General features: G+C 23.8%; 7 protein-coding genes across 7 annotated transcripts; 3 read left to right on the top strand and 4 right to left on the bottom strand.

Moving 5' to 3' along the window:
- Positions 1-284: 284 nt before the first annotated feature.
- On the top strand, positions 285-2444 carry EHI_075150 (NAD-specific glutamate dehydrogenase, putative; the record flags this gene model as incomplete). Its single annotated transcript, XM_643772.2, has 1 exon — positions 285-2444. The coding sequence occupies one exon, from the start codon at positions 285-287 to the stop codon at positions 2442-2444; it is 2160 nt and encodes a 719-aa protein (XP_648864.2).
- A 1361-nt stretch (positions 2445-3805) lies between these two features.
- EHI_075160 (protein kinase, putative) lies at positions 3806-5021 on the bottom strand (the record flags this gene model as incomplete). Its single annotated transcript, XM_643773.1, has 2 exons — positions 3806-4885; positions 4941-5021. 2 exons carry the CDS (start codon positions 5019-5021, stop codon positions 3806-3808), a joined length of 1161 nt encoding a protein of 386 aa, XP_648865.1.
- A 153-nt stretch (positions 5022-5174) lies between these two features.
- Positions 5175-6887, bottom strand: EHI_075170 (uncharacterized protein; the record flags this gene model as incomplete). The annotated part of the gene is made up of 1 exon (XM_643774.2): positions 5175-6887. The coding sequence occupies one exon, from the start codon at positions 6885-6887 to the stop codon at positions 5175-5177; it is 1713 nt and encodes a 570-aa protein (XP_648866.2).
- Positions 6888-7069: 182 nt separating this feature from the next.
- On the bottom strand, positions 7070-7837 carry EHI_075180 (uncharacterized protein; the record flags this gene model as incomplete). Its single annotated transcript, XM_643775.1, has 1 exon — positions 7070-7837. The coding sequence occupies one exon, from the start codon at positions 7835-7837 to the stop codon at positions 7070-7072; it is 768 nt and encodes a 255-aa protein (XP_648867.1).
- Positions 7838-8006: 169 nt separating this feature from the next.
- Positions 8007-9737, top strand: EHI_075190 (protein kinase, putative; the record flags this gene model as incomplete). The annotated part of the gene is made up of 1 exon (XM_643776.1): positions 8007-9737. One exon carries the CDS (start codon positions 8007-8009, stop codon positions 9735-9737), a length of 1731 nt encoding a protein of 576 aa, XP_648868.1.
- A 99-nt stretch (positions 9738-9836) lies between these two features.
- Positions 9837-10661, bottom strand: EHI_075200 (uncharacterized protein; the record flags this gene model as incomplete). The annotated part of the gene is made up of 2 exons (XM_001914123.1): positions 9837-10082; positions 10146-10661. 2 exons carry the CDS (start codon positions 10659-10661, stop codon positions 9837-9839), a joined length of 762 nt encoding a protein of 253 aa, XP_001914158.1.
- Positions 10662-12626: 1965 nt separating this feature from the next.
- On the top strand, positions 12627-13199 carry EHI_075210 (GTP-binding protein; the record flags this gene model as incomplete). The annotated part of the gene is made up of 1 exon (XM_649007.1): positions 12627-13199. The coding sequence occupies one exon, from the start codon at positions 12627-12629 to the stop codon at positions 13197-13199; it is 573 nt and encodes a 190-aa protein (XP_654099.1).
- Positions 13200-15301: the final 2102 nt, after the last annotated feature.

Below are 15301 nucleotides of genomic sequence, written 5' to 3' on the forward strand. Positions count from 1 at the left end.
AAACAAAAGACACTGAACATGCACAGTATGAAATTAAAAAAATTACTGATACTAAATGGAAGTTAATTTTTGCATGGAAAAATGTAGATTTAAAGGAATTCTTATATAAAATTGCATTAGTTTGTAAACTGAGAGAGATTAGTATTAATGAATCTTCTATTAATATTAGAAATATTGCAAGTGTTAATAGAACTCTTGTTGGTGAAATAGTTCTTGAAGGGGAACAACTAGGAAAGGAGTTAAAGAGGGAGTCTTTCCTTAGAGAGTTTATAAGTTTAAGAGAGATGGGAAATTATGACCAAATTGGAAAAGATTTAGTTGAAACACATTACCTTTCTGTTTCAAAATGTAGTTTATTACTAGCGTTAAGTGTTTTAGCAGAACAATTTTTATGTGAAATCAATGAAACAATGTTTACTGAAAGATATATTCAAGAAGCCATTTGTTTTCATGCTGCTATTAGTAAATTGATATGTGATGCTTTTTATAATAAATTTAATCCAAAAAATATTCGTGAAGATATTTATAATGAGAAAATTGCTTTGGCTAAGGAAGCTATTGAAAATATTGACTCAGGAAAATATAAACATGACAAAAGAAGAAAAATTATACTTAGGTTTATTGTTTCATTAGTTGAACATATATTAAAAACCAATTTCTTCTGTATTGATAAATTGGCTATTGGGTTCCGTTTAAATCCTCATTTCCTTGACCAAATTCCTGAATTTGATAGAACCACAAAATACCCAGAGTTACCATTTGGTATTTTTTTCATTTATAACAAAAATTTCTTTGGATTTCAGATTAGATTTAGAGATTTAGCAAGAGGAGGATTGAGAACAGTTATTAATAAAGATATGGAAACCGCATTATTCCAAAAGACAAATATGTTTGGAGAATGTTACAATTTAGCCTATACGCAACAAAAAAAGAATAAAGATATTCCAGAAGGAGGGTCAAAAGGAATTATTTTCTTGTATCCAAATAATATCAAAAATGATATTGAAATTATAAAGAAGAAGTTAATTCTTGAGGGGTATTCAGGTGATATTGAAGAAATTATAAAAGACTACGAAGATAAAGCAAAAAATGAATATTTATATTCAATGCAAAAATGTTTCTTAAATACCTTTTTAACACTTATTGTTGCTAATAAAGATGGAACTATCAAAGAAAGAAATATTGTTGATTATTATAAACACCCAGAATACATTTATCTTGGTCCAGATGAAAATATGCATGATTGTATGATTGAATGGCTTGCCAATGAATCTAAAAGAATGGATTATTTTGCAAAGGGTGCATTTATTAGTGGAAAAGAAGAAACTGGTATTAATCATAAAGAGTATGGAGTAACCTCTATTGGAGTATTTGAATATGTTAAATTGGGACTAGATTATCTTAAATTAAATAATTATACTATGAAAATTACAGGTGGACCAAATGGTGATGTTGCTGGTAATTTAATTCATTTAGTTAAGAAAGAACATACAGAACGATGTAGAATCACTTCAATTTCATCTTCTGTTTGTGCTATTTTAGATAATCAAGGAATTGATATTGATGAATTAGACCAATTATTCTTAAAAGGAAAGGCTCTCCAATACTTTAACACTGAAAAATTACATGATGATGGGTATATGATTCGAATTGACCAAAGGAGAACGTATCAATCTTTTGTTGAACAATTTAAAATATATAATAAAAAGAATGGCAAGGTTGAAGAAAATTGGATTGAAGCTAATAAAGGAATGAAGCTATATGAAACTACTGTTCATCAGAATGTTGTTGATGTTTTTTGTCCATGTGGTGGTAGGCCATATACTTTGAATGAGAATAATATCCAAAATTTCTTAGTTAATGGTAAAGCAACTGCTAAAATGATTGTTGAAGGAGCCAACTTATATCTTACATCAAAAGCAAGAGATGTTTTAGAAAAAAGTGGTGTTTTAATATTTAAAGATTCATCTGCAAATAAATGTGGTGTTGTTTCATCATCATACGAAATATTAGGTGGATTAGCACTTGATGATGATCAGTTCATTGCCATTAAGAAACAGTATGCAAAAGAAATACTTAAACGTCTTGTTGATATTGCTCAAGGAGAAGGAAATTGTATGCTTCAAGCCTATGATGCAAAATACAACTCTAGTTTAGTCAGCATCAGTGAAGAGATAAGTAGAAGAATTAATAAATACACTGATTGTATTCAAGAATTTTTAGCACCATTAAATTTATTTGATACAAGCAACAAGAAGTATTTAAATATTTATATAAAGTATATTCCAGAATGCTTAAATCCATATAAAGAACAGTTAATGACTCGTATTCCACAGATGCACATGAAGGCAATCATTGCAACATCTTTGGCAACTCATTTGGTTTATTCTAAGGGATTAGGATGGCATGTCTCAATTATTGACATTCTCCCTAATCTTCTTTAATTTAGTTTATTCTTTCTTATTATTTATTGAAGTATTAATAATAAATGAAAAATAAAATAAAAAAAATATACAAATCTAATGAGACATAATTAATATTTGTTTGATTTACTAAATGAATTAGAAGTTCTTGTTTGTTTTATTGTTTATTACAGAGAAAGCACCTTTTTAGATGAAAAATAGTTATTTATTTATATTATAGTCTTATGAGTGTTAAGCAATAAATATAGCAGTAGTACTATTCATTGTATTGAAAAAAATATAAGTTAAGATAGAAGAATAGACACATATACTAATAGTCATATTTATTTTTGAAGTTATACTCTGTCATAGAATTTTAGAAGTAATTAACAATAATTTATTTTGATAAATATCCACAATTGAAGAAGAAAATTAGAAGATAATAGAAAACATAAAATTTAATAAGTGAAGGAGCAATGTTAGAATTAAGTGAATTAAATGGATAATAAATGTGTATGGGGTATGTTTGATTAAATATTAGTAATGGTATATTTAATTATTTATAGTTTTAAAAAGAGTTATAGACATAAAACAAGATTATATATAAATAACTCAAATAAGATGTATGGAACAGAATAATTAAACTCATTATAAACGTATTAAGTTACAGCAAAGTGAAGTTGGAAAGAATATCTTGTTTTGTTGAAAGTATATTTGCATGCCTATAAATATTTGTTGTTATTAATTTGTTTTAAATGGTGATAAAAATAATGTTGAAACACTTATATTTAGAATTAATAAACGAAAACATAAAATACATATATAACATCTTATATTATTAATTTATTTCATATACGTAAAGATATGATATTAATTGAAATACATTTGTCTCAAAAAACTATTAGAAGAATTAAATATATATTAATTGTTTCAAATATCTATGGAAAATAAATGTCAAGAGTTATTTTTTAAATGACTTTTTATTGATGATTAAAGTTATCTTTTATAAAGATAATTTGAGAAGAATATAGTATTTTTAATTTGTTAATGTTTAATCTTATTTGTATTTATATTTTATTCTTGTTTGATAAAAAAGATAATTTTTGTTTCAAATAGTAGTTTTGAAATAACACTGTTCAATTTCATCTAACAACATTTTTATGATGCTTGTAACTATTTTCAACGTAAATCATTACATTGTTTGTATCAAGCAAATCTATATTATATTATTCTTAATATTAGTCTCAACTTATGTTGGAAAGTATTTTCATTTATATATGTATTTGAAAAATGTACTTCTTCTAAATGATTAGAATTATATAATACTTTATTGTTATTTGCAATTTATATAATTATATTTTCTTTATTGTTGTTTCTAAAAAAAAATGAAACATGAATATTACTTAATTGAACTGAAATTTAGTAAAATAAGGATGACTAAAACATTGTTCAGCAGATGGCCTTTGAAATGGATCAATGAACATCATTTTATTTATTAAATCATCTTGGCACATTTCAAATTCAGTTGGGTTTGATGGTAAACCTTCTTGAATTATTGATTCTGTTGTGTTAATAAATGGATAATTTTTTAATACGTTTGGATATTTATTATGAGCCATCATATACATTATAACACCAGTACTCCATATATCAACCCTTTCTGCATAATAAGGTTTTTTATTTACAACTGATTGTATAATTTCTGGAGCAATTAAATAATCAGAGTCACAATAAGTAGATGCAAGTCTTGTTTCATCTATTCTTCTACTAAAACTAAAATCAGCCAATTTCAATGAAAGTGAATCTTCTGATTCAAAAATAATTGTTTGAGGACTAATTCTTCTATGAATAATATGTTTTTTCTGTAAATATTGAATTGCTTTAAGAATTTGGTATATTATAAATTGAATGTCTTTTGCTTTGAATGGTTGATAAAATAAACGATGACATAAAGCTCCACCCTTAAGAAATGGGGTTATGAGAAATATATGGTTATCTGTAATTATTGTTTTTAGTAACTTAACTATGTATGGAGAATCAATTGATTGAAGTGTATTAATTTCTTTCATATTAATTGGAAATAATTTTTTTCTTATTATTTTAACAAGTAACTCCTCTTTTTGGAAAGAATCTTTTTTAACTAATGCCCTCCTTATGTATTGTTCATTCCCATTAATATATCTTCCAATAAAATAATCATATTGGATTCCACTGCTTTTCATATCTTCCAATTCAACTCTTTTATCAATGAACATATATGATATAGCAACTGAACTTAATGGCTGACACATAGTAATTTCATCATAACAATATATTTCACTAGACTCATTGCATCTACTATGATTAATAAAAGTACCATTAGTACTAGAGTCTAGAAGATAAACATGTCCAATAGAGGGGAAATCTTTTTTAACGGTAAAATGATTAAAACTTATCACTGTTTTAGTTTCAAGAAATGATTGATATCCTCTTCCGATTCTTGTCTATATTTATTATTATTATTATTTTGTTGAATAAGGAGAAAGAAAAGAAACAAACCACATTTTTATTTAATAAAATATCTGGATATGCTTCATTTTGACTCTTTAAAACTCCCCAAAAATCTTCTTCCATTTCCATATTATTCAAATACTTTTTTAGTTTTAATTTTAAATGATCATGAAATTAATGACAAGATCTAAGAAAGTAGTATCTAAATTCAAATTAATTAAAATAAAATTATCTAATCTATTTTTAATAACCATTAAACCCAAAAATAAATAAATGAAATGATTAATCCCATTCTTTAACCAAATTTTTAATTTTATCTTCTTTATCTTCAACTCTATTATCTTGAATTGTAATTTCAATATATCCATCTTCTTTACCCTCTTCTTTCATTTCTTCAAGTCCTAAAATTCCAATTTTTATTTTTCCAAACATCATTTCAAGTCTTTTCTTCATTTGTTTTCCTTCACTGATTTTATTGCAAATAATAAAAACACCTTTTGGTCTTTGTGAATCAAAATTTTCCCAAAAATCAATACTCTTAATATTTTCTTCTATCCATTCTTTAGCCATTCTTTCTTTATCTTCATCTTCATTACAAATCATATGCATAATTTCACCATCACGTATTTGTTTAAAAATTAAATCATTTTTTGTTTGTGTTCCTTCTTCTTTCTTCTGATTTTGTATTTTCTTTTTTTCAAATTCTTCTTTTAAATTATCTTTATCAACAATTACTGCTTTAGGTCTTGGTGATTTTGAGGATATTGAACTAGTAGATTTTCTTTTTTTAGTTTCTTCAATTATACTAATCACTCTATCATTATCACCTCTTGGACTAACTATTCCATGAATATCATTACTAGTTTTATGTCTAGAAAGACTTGAAAAAGACCCACTAGTGCTAAGATCTTTCATAGTCTTAGATATTGATTTTTTTTGATGTAATTTCTTTCTTTTAGGTTCTTCTTCAAGTTTACTTCCTGATGAAGTAACAACTCCTATTTTGTCAGTATGTGTTTTTCGTGGTGAATCTGGTGCAGAGCCAAGTGTTGGAGTTCTATAAGAACTTCCTCTTGAACCACCAGCTTCACTTGTGTATTCACTTCCATACTGTAATATTTCTGTTGTTTGTCTACTAATTTTAGATGAAGGAGAAGCCATTAAACCATTGACTGTTTGATTTATATTAAATAATAAGTTATCAGTTTGAGTTGACCAATTTTTTAATGAAGTTATTTCTTCTATAATTTTTTGTTGTTTGTTTTGGCTTTCAATTAGTGTTGTAGACATGTCTTGCTTTAACTTTGATACTTCTTTATTAAAATTATTAAATTTTTCTTCTATAACACAATCAACTGAAGGTCCTTTATCAGAATTTGATTGGGTTGTAATTTCTCCTAGTTGTTGTTCTTTTAATTTAACTTCTTTTAATTGATTATCTAATTCATTCATTCTATTATCCATATTAACAATACTACTTTTTATTAATTCTCCTAATCCTTCATAACTTTTCATATGCTCTTCTAATGAAGTTATTCTTTTAATCATTTGATTTAATACTTCTTCTGTTTTTTCATTACTTTCTTTAACCTCTGTATATTGATTTATACCTCTTTTAGTTAGAACAAGATTTCTTAATTCATTAATTTGATTTACTATATCATCTATCTTTTCTTCATAATTGTTTGTAACATTTGTTTTATTGATAACAACATTATCAATTATTTCGCTCATTAATCCTTCCATAAACATTCCACTATAATAAAATTTAATTGTATAACCATTACCAGTTCTTTCAATGCTTTCTATAGAATTTAATACTGAAAGTCCTTCAGTGTTAGAAAATACTTTTAGTTTAGTTGAATATTTTCCTATACTTTCTTCTTGTTTATTTTTTAATTCCATTTCAATATACAAATCATCAACTAAAAGATTATTTAATTTTTTTAATTTGAATTCTACTTGATAAACTGATTGTCCATCAACATAACTCATTATTTTCTCTAATAATACCATCTTTCACTCAGACTTTTTAATATTTTTTTATAGTTTTTTATAGTTCTTTAATGGATTTTATTTTTTGATTTCTTCAATTAAGAGAAAACAAAACATGAAACAAAATATTTAAGTTACTATAATTTATAATTTATTTTATTATTATTTATTAGAATAATTCATTAATCAAACATTATTACATATCCAAAGAAGTTAGCATTAGAATCACAGAAAGTATCTACATAATTGGCTATATCAAAGACTTGAGTAATATCATTATTAAAATCTGAAAGTCGGAACCCAATTAGTGTTATTCCTTTTTTAAGTTCTTGTTGAGTTAATGAAAGTACTTCAGATGAAATTTTTGAATGAACCATAAACAATGCACAGTCATAATAATAACGATCAACAATACCACCAAACTCAGTAATAAGACCAGAAATAAATTGGTTGTTTCGTTTAACTTTATGTTCATTTACTTGATCAAAAACATATCTTATTTCTTCTGGGTTTTTTAAGTTATTTTGATCAACAAAAACTCCTTTAATTTCAAATGAAGAATAGATAGTGTTAATACTAGAAATGCTATCAGGATTCATAGCCATATATACATCAAGTTTTTGATTTATTGCTTTAGTATAGAAAGGAACAAAATCATTAAAATACGTTTGATTTGTTGGGTTAAAACTTCTAGTATCAATAATAACAGCTCTTAATCGTTCATTTACGTATCTATCAATTGAACTAATTCCTAAAGATGATTGCATGGCAAAACATTTATTTCTTTCCCAATATACTAATGTCTCAGGCCAACATAATAAAACTATTAATAATATTAATCCAATAAACATTAAACAAAGACCAAATATAACTCCTGTTAATCCACATCGACTAACATTTCGTTGAATAGGTGTTTGAATTTTCTTTAAGATAGCTCGTGCGTCTTCCATTAACTTAAACTACCTGTTTCTGAGTTTTTATTTGTAACATAAATTCTTTCAATTTTTGTTATTTCTCTTTTTTATTTTTGCTAAACCATTAAATTATAATAAATTTATTATTAAAATATGGTTTTTAAATATAGTCAAATAAAAACTCAAAATTCGTAAAGAAAGTTTCATGGAATCAGCATTCACCAAATACACCCCAACTGAACCACAATTACCCCCTATGTGTATAACGCTAACCAAATTTCTTACTACGAGAATTCAAGAAACTTACAATGTGTGTAAGAGAGAAAATCCAACAAATATAAAGAATTGTTTAACTAATCCATTTGAAGCAAGACATAATTATGGGTTAGATAACGAAAGAAATGAATTAATTGTATATAGACATGATATAATAGGGACTTTTAATTCATTTGAAGGAAAAGAATTTTCAATGAGCCCCTATACTATTTCAAGGTATGAAGTAATAGAAAAGTTAGGACAAGGAACATTTGGTCAAGTATTTAAATGTTATGATCATATAAATAATAGGTTTTGTGCATTAAAAATATTAAAAAATAAGAAAGCTTATTTAAGACAAGGTCTTTTAGAATGTGCTACATTATCTATGTTAAATACTTATTTTGACTCTAATAATGATAGAATAGTTAAGATGTATGATCATTTTATGTATTGTGATCATCTTTGTATTTCATTTGAATTATTAAATCAAAACCTTTATCAATATGCCAAAGAAAGAAGACATATTGGATTAGAATTAAATGATATTCAAAAGAAACTAATTCAACTATTAGAGGCAGTAGAATGTTGTAGTAAAGCAGGAATTATTCATTGTGATGTTAAACCAGAAAATATTTTGATGACAGAAAATGGAGAGTTAAAATTAATTGATCTTGGTAGTTCATGTTTTGAAAATTACACGTTGTATAGTTATATTCAATCAAGGCATTATAGAGCACCGGAGGTAGTATTTAATAATAGATATAATAATGCAATTGATATGTGGTCAGTTGGATGTATTATTGCAGAATTATTTTTAGGAGTACCTTTATTTCCTGCTGATAGTGAATTTGATTTAATTGTAAGATTTGTAGAAATGCTTGGAATGCCATCTGATGAAATTATTAAAAATGGAAAAATTGCTGATCGTTATTTTAAATTAGTTAAAAGGACTAACAAATATAGACTAAAAGAATCGTTTGAATTTGAATGGGAAAATAATATTAAATTACCTCCTCATAAAAATTATTTATATTATTCTTCACTTCATGATGTTATTATGAAAAACCCAATGAAATTAAGTTTAAATACGAAAGAAAATAATTTTATTATACGAGAGTGTTTACTTGATCTTCTTCAAAGAATACTTGTATATGATCCAAAAGAAAGACTTACACCAAACCAAGCATTAAATCATCCATTTTTTACTTTTAAAAATATTAATGATATTACACCAAAAGATTTTTATGAATGGACTCCTCCTGAAAGAGAATTTCCTTTTAAAGTTTATGGTCATTCAGTTTCTGCAGACCCTGAAGATATGTTATCAGATGCTTTTGAAAATAAAGTTATTATTAATAAAAAATTAACTAATTCAGAATATTACAATGTTTTCTTCACATTATTACAAGCTGGACATGTAGCTAATATTACTATTGATAATCCTTTTGAATATGGAAGTATTACACCAAAACAATTTATTAGAGTATTTAACCATCAATTTTCAAAACCTTCTATTCCTAAAGTTTCTACTGATGTTCCACGTTCATTTGTAGCTCAAATATATTCTGTACCAGATTCTTTTAATTCTGTTCCTATTAAAAAAGAAGAAAATCCATTAACAATAAAACATTGTAACCAAAGTAAAATTATAATTCATCGAATGACAGATAATAAATAAAGTAAACACAAAATAACTATTACAAAGTGTAATCAATTGTATTTTGTCTAGTAAAAATTAACCAATACTAATTTCAAATACTCATTCTTTTAAATTATTTTATTTATCTCTATTTTGAATAGCAAAGAAATTAACTTCTTGATTTTGATCAGTAGATAAACTGTCATTTGAAATTAATGATTGGTTTTCTGTTCTTATCTCATTAAATTGGACATTTTCTGTATTTTTTTCAGGTAATGCTGGAGCAACTTTTGATTTAGTAAGATTTATTTCATTATCATTTTCTTTACTTTTTTTATTCTTTTTAATACATCTACTATAAATAAAAATACCAGGAAGAAGTAACTATCCATCTTAGTTAATTCTTTTCTTTTATTATCTTATTTAATTAAAACATAAATAACAAACACTTATTAATGTCCCAAAAGAATTAATAATGGGTGATGCAATGAAAACCCATGAAGAACAACTTCCTTGTTGAAATTTTGATTTATAAGTTTGACATGCAGATGATCCACTATGAATATCTTTTGATTGTAAAAAAGTTAATATAATTAATCCAATAGGAACTAATAAGGATGGACCTAACGCTACAAGGACAAGTAACTTTTTCCTCTTTAAATAAAGTACTAATGCTATTAATTCACATATAAATATCACTACAAGAGTCATATAAGTTATTACACTTGTTGTGGTTGTAAATCCACATTGATAATTAAATCCATTGACAGTTAAACGAATAGAATGAGCTTCAATATCCCCACATGAAACTACTTCAGACTTATTTAAAATACTTTTTCCAGTTGCTTTATTATATGTATGGCGTGGCACACCAAAACTAAATGCTACAAAACTTCCTATTAAAAATAAACAAGTAATACAAATTAGTCCAATAGTTACATAAAACCATTTTGATTTATTCATTTGAATTTAATAAAAAGAACATTTTAAGTTCTTTTTGTTTTTATTTTCAAAAGTTATAACTTTGGATATTTTTATTTGTCATTTTCCTTAGAAATAAATAATTAAAAATAATTTATTTTATTATATTTATATATTCCATTTCCCCATAGACAAAAAAAACAGATAATTGAATTTAAATGATATTAAAGTATTTCAAAAAATATATTAAACTTCAAAAAAAAACAATAAAATATCTTAACAATTATATTATTTTTTAATATTATAACAGTTTTCATTTTTGGTTTAAAAATACTTCTTTTTTAATTACAAAAAATAAAATTTGATGAATGGAATTTAAATAAAGCCATAATTATATAACTATATAACTAATTTGATCTTTTTGTTATCAAAAACCACTATTATTGATAATGAAAATATTTTATGTTTTTCTTAAAATCATTCATCAAATTTTAAATATTCTTAATTAATATAATGATAGAATATCATTACTTTATTCATAATAAAGGATAAAATCAAAAAGAGTCAAAATTGACTATTTTTGCTTTTATGATATAAGTTAATATAATATTTTTGATTAAAATAAATAAGTTACATTAATTGAATAACTTCCTTCATTATATTTAGTAATTAAATAATTCATTAAAACTTTATCTGAGTAATAAGTAAATTCATTCATTAGTAGAATAATTTATTGTCATTTATTGACTAATCATTATTAAGTACTCTTAGTGGTTTGAACAAAGTTTGTAGTACAAAGCAAATAAATAAAATTCTTAATTAATATGTCTGAGTTGAAATAAATAGACTAAAAATATCTTACTTTCTAATTCACTATATAGATTATTAATTAGTATTGTATTTAAAATACAGTACGTAGGAATTACTCTCTTTTTGAATTGCTTACAAGAAAGGTTTTTATTTTCTGACATGCAAATTTGTCATAGAAAATATTTTTTTACCTTAATTCTTTCTTACAACAGTGAAAAACATTTTCTTCAATTTAATACAAAAAAAAATTATTTAAGTGCTTATTGAATAATAACATTTAAAATTGTATATAACCCTTCATTAACAAATTATATTGTACATTAAATTTATCTGGAATCGTTCAAATAATTCCTCTTTGAAATTGGCAAATACTTAATAATTTACCTACGATATAGCACTTATTTTTGTAAATAGGTATGACAGAATATGTGTTAACAATGAAGAAATTATCAGATTATCTGAATCATAACATTTAAAACCGTCAACAGGTATTTTGATTCAGTCAACAAAATGGAATTTCTTTTAATAAAAAAAAGCAATATAAACTAATTTCATTCTACCATTAATATTCTATTATTCCAGAAATAACTTCATTCTTATTAAAGTCTGAGTTGATTGAAGACATAAAAGTATTGAATAGTTTTTAATTTTTTTCGAGTTTGTTCAATTCTTTTCATTGAGTCAATTTCATTTTGTGAATAGTATTTCATAAGTATTTAGTGTCATTACATTTTATCTGTTTAAATGAAATAAATAAATTAATGGAGATTCTGCTATTTTCTCTTAGACTCATTAAAATATAACTGAGTTATACACTACTATCAAATAGAACTTTTATTTTATTACATTATAATAAACGGACAATAAAAGAAGTAGTTTCTTGGAAGTGTTTAATAGATAATGTCTTGTAACATTGCAACTACCTATATTGGAATTAACGTCAATATTAGAATTGTGTTAGACTAAACTATAAAATATAAAACTTTTAATAATAACAATAATAAATTAAAAGAATATCAATTCTGATGTTATGTTTTGTATTATTTTATAAAATAAAAGTAATTTAGTAAATAATTATAAAATAGTATCTTTTCTAAACCTTTTTCAAATTTGTATGTTTTAGAGAATGGATGATGTTTTTTAACTCAAAAAAGAAAAGAAAAGAAAAAAGAAACTCAAAAATAAAGAAGAAAGAAGATGTGGATATGGGAATGGTTTTGGAATTTATTAGCTGATTTAGGATTAGCATATAAAACGGGGAAGATGTTATTTTTAGGATTAGATAATGCAGGGAAAACGACATTATTACATTTATTAAAAGATGGGAAAGTGTCACAACATATTCCAACACAACAACCAACAATGGAAGAGTTAGTGATGGGGAATATCAAGTTTAATACATATGATTTAGGAGGACATACACCAGCAAGAAAAGTATGGAAAACATATTGTACAGAAGTCGATGCGGTGATATATATTGTTGATTGTGCTGCACCAGAAAGATTTGGAGAGTCTAAGAAAGAATTAGATTCATTATTGAATGATGAAATGTTACAAAACACACCATTTTTGATATTAGGAAATAAAATTGATATTCCAGGAGCAGTTTCCGAAGCACAATTAAGAGAAGCTATGGGATTAACACATACCACAGGAAAAGGAAATGTTACATGTGAAGGAATTAGACCAATTGAAGTTTTTATGAGTTCAATAGTTAATCGACAAGGATATCCAGAAGGATTTAAATGGATTTCACAATACATGAAATAATTTACTCTTTTTTTTTCTATTCAACTTCATTCTCATTTTCATGTTTTTTATTCCTTTCTGTTTTTTATTCCTTTCTGTTTTTCAAATGTTTTATATTAAAAGAGAATAAACAAGAAATAATAAAACAAAAGAAAGATAATTAAGAAAAAGAAACACTTTTCATTAAACATTAAATCAATTGTGGATATGTCAATTCTTTGTTCTTCTTTTATATCAAAAAATAAATAAAAATTAATAAATCAAAATAAAAAGATATTGAATTTGTATTTCATTTCATATAAATAAATGAGAATATTTCATTCACTCTCCTTCTAGTTTTTCATATTATTCTTTTGTATTTCTTTATTCTTATCATTTTCTTTATTTTCTTTATTTGTCTTTGACATTTTTCATACTGTTTATAATTTATTCTTCATTGTTATTCTTATTGTTTTTATTCATTCTTCTATTTATTATCATTTTTATTAATGTTCTTTTTCATTTAATTTATTCATTATTCTTATATTAGACAATTTCATTCATTTCTACTTTATTCATAATTGTTGATTTTATCATTTATTATTTTATTTTATTTTATTTTCTATATAAATAGCTAGACTTTTATGATTCCCATTTATTGATTATTTCATGATTCATAACATTGAATATTTCTTTATTTTCTCTTCTTCGTTTGTTTTTATCAATTTCATTTATTTTATTCTCCATTATTTCTTTCATGGTATTTATTTTATATTTCATTTTAATTTTCTCATCACATCTTCATTTAAAATCATTAATCATTTGTACAAATCAAAATACAATATAATTTAATAATATAAGAATAAATATTGATAATTTATCATCATAACTATCACATCATTTAATTTATTATTTAATTTATCAATTAATTTAATAATTGATTGGAAATGATTTGTTAAATGATACAAATGTAATCTTCTCTTCAAACATTTTCAATCATTCTACCATTTTCTTTTTTAATTATTAATTATTAATATTAATCATTATTCCTTTTTATTATTATCAAATGATTTGATTAAATGATTATTCATTCAATTTTCATTTCTTAATATATTTCAACAATTTCATTCTTTCATCTCATATTTTATCAAATCTTTCCATTTCTTATTCATTTCTTATATTTATTTCTTATTCATTTATTATTTAATATTTTTATTCATTTATTATATTTATTATATTTATTGTATTTATTCATCAATATGATATTCTTTATTTCTTTTATTCTTCAATTTCTTATTATAATCTTATTATAATCTTATTCTTCATTTTATCATTTTATCATTCATTTTTGTTTTATCAATCATTTGATTATTCATTAACTCTATTAAATTATTGAATTTATTTGAATTATATTTCATTTTTCTATTTACTTCTCTTTTTATTTCTTCTTTTCATCTTTTATCAATTTCTATATATTCTTTGTTTACTTTTATTTTCTTTATTTTCATTTTGTTATTTATTCTATTTACTCAATAACCTTAATACTTCTTCTTTTCTTTCTTTTTATATTTCTCTATTCTTCTTTTTATTCTTCTTTTCTTAAACTCATTCTTCTCTTTTTGTCTTTATTCAATATCTTTTATTCATATCAATTCATTCATTTTCTCATAATAATGCTTAAACAAAGTATTTTCAAAGTGAGAAATGTAGTTATAATATTTATAAATAACTTTAATATTTAAGTGATTCAATGAGAATATGATAAAGTGTTTATAAATAATAAAATGAATGAAATGAGTATGAATGGCAAATAAAAAAGCAAATAATTGAAAAAGAAGAGAATGAATGATATAAAAGAATAAAAAGAAAGTAAGAAGTAGAATATGATGAAGAAAGAATAAAAGTAGAAAGGAGAGAAGATAAAAAGAAAGAAGATAAAGGGTAATAAAACAAAAGAGATGATAAAAGAAGAAAAGAAAGAAAAAAAATAAAGGATGCAAATTTTATTGAAACAAATAAAAAAAGCGCAAAATTTAATGATGCAAAATATTTAGCAACATTTTTATTGATGCAAAATATTTTGAAATAAAAATAAATCATCATTTGATATTATTATTATATTTGATAATAAATTATATTATATA

Source organism: Entamoeba histolytica, genomic scaffold (genome assembly GCF_000208925.1).
Source record: "Entamoeba histolytica HM-1:IMSS scf_1104750517441 genomic scaffold, whole genome shotgun sequence".
NCBI lineage: Eukaryota > Evosea > Mastigamoebida > Endamoebidae > Entamoeba > Entamoeba histolytica.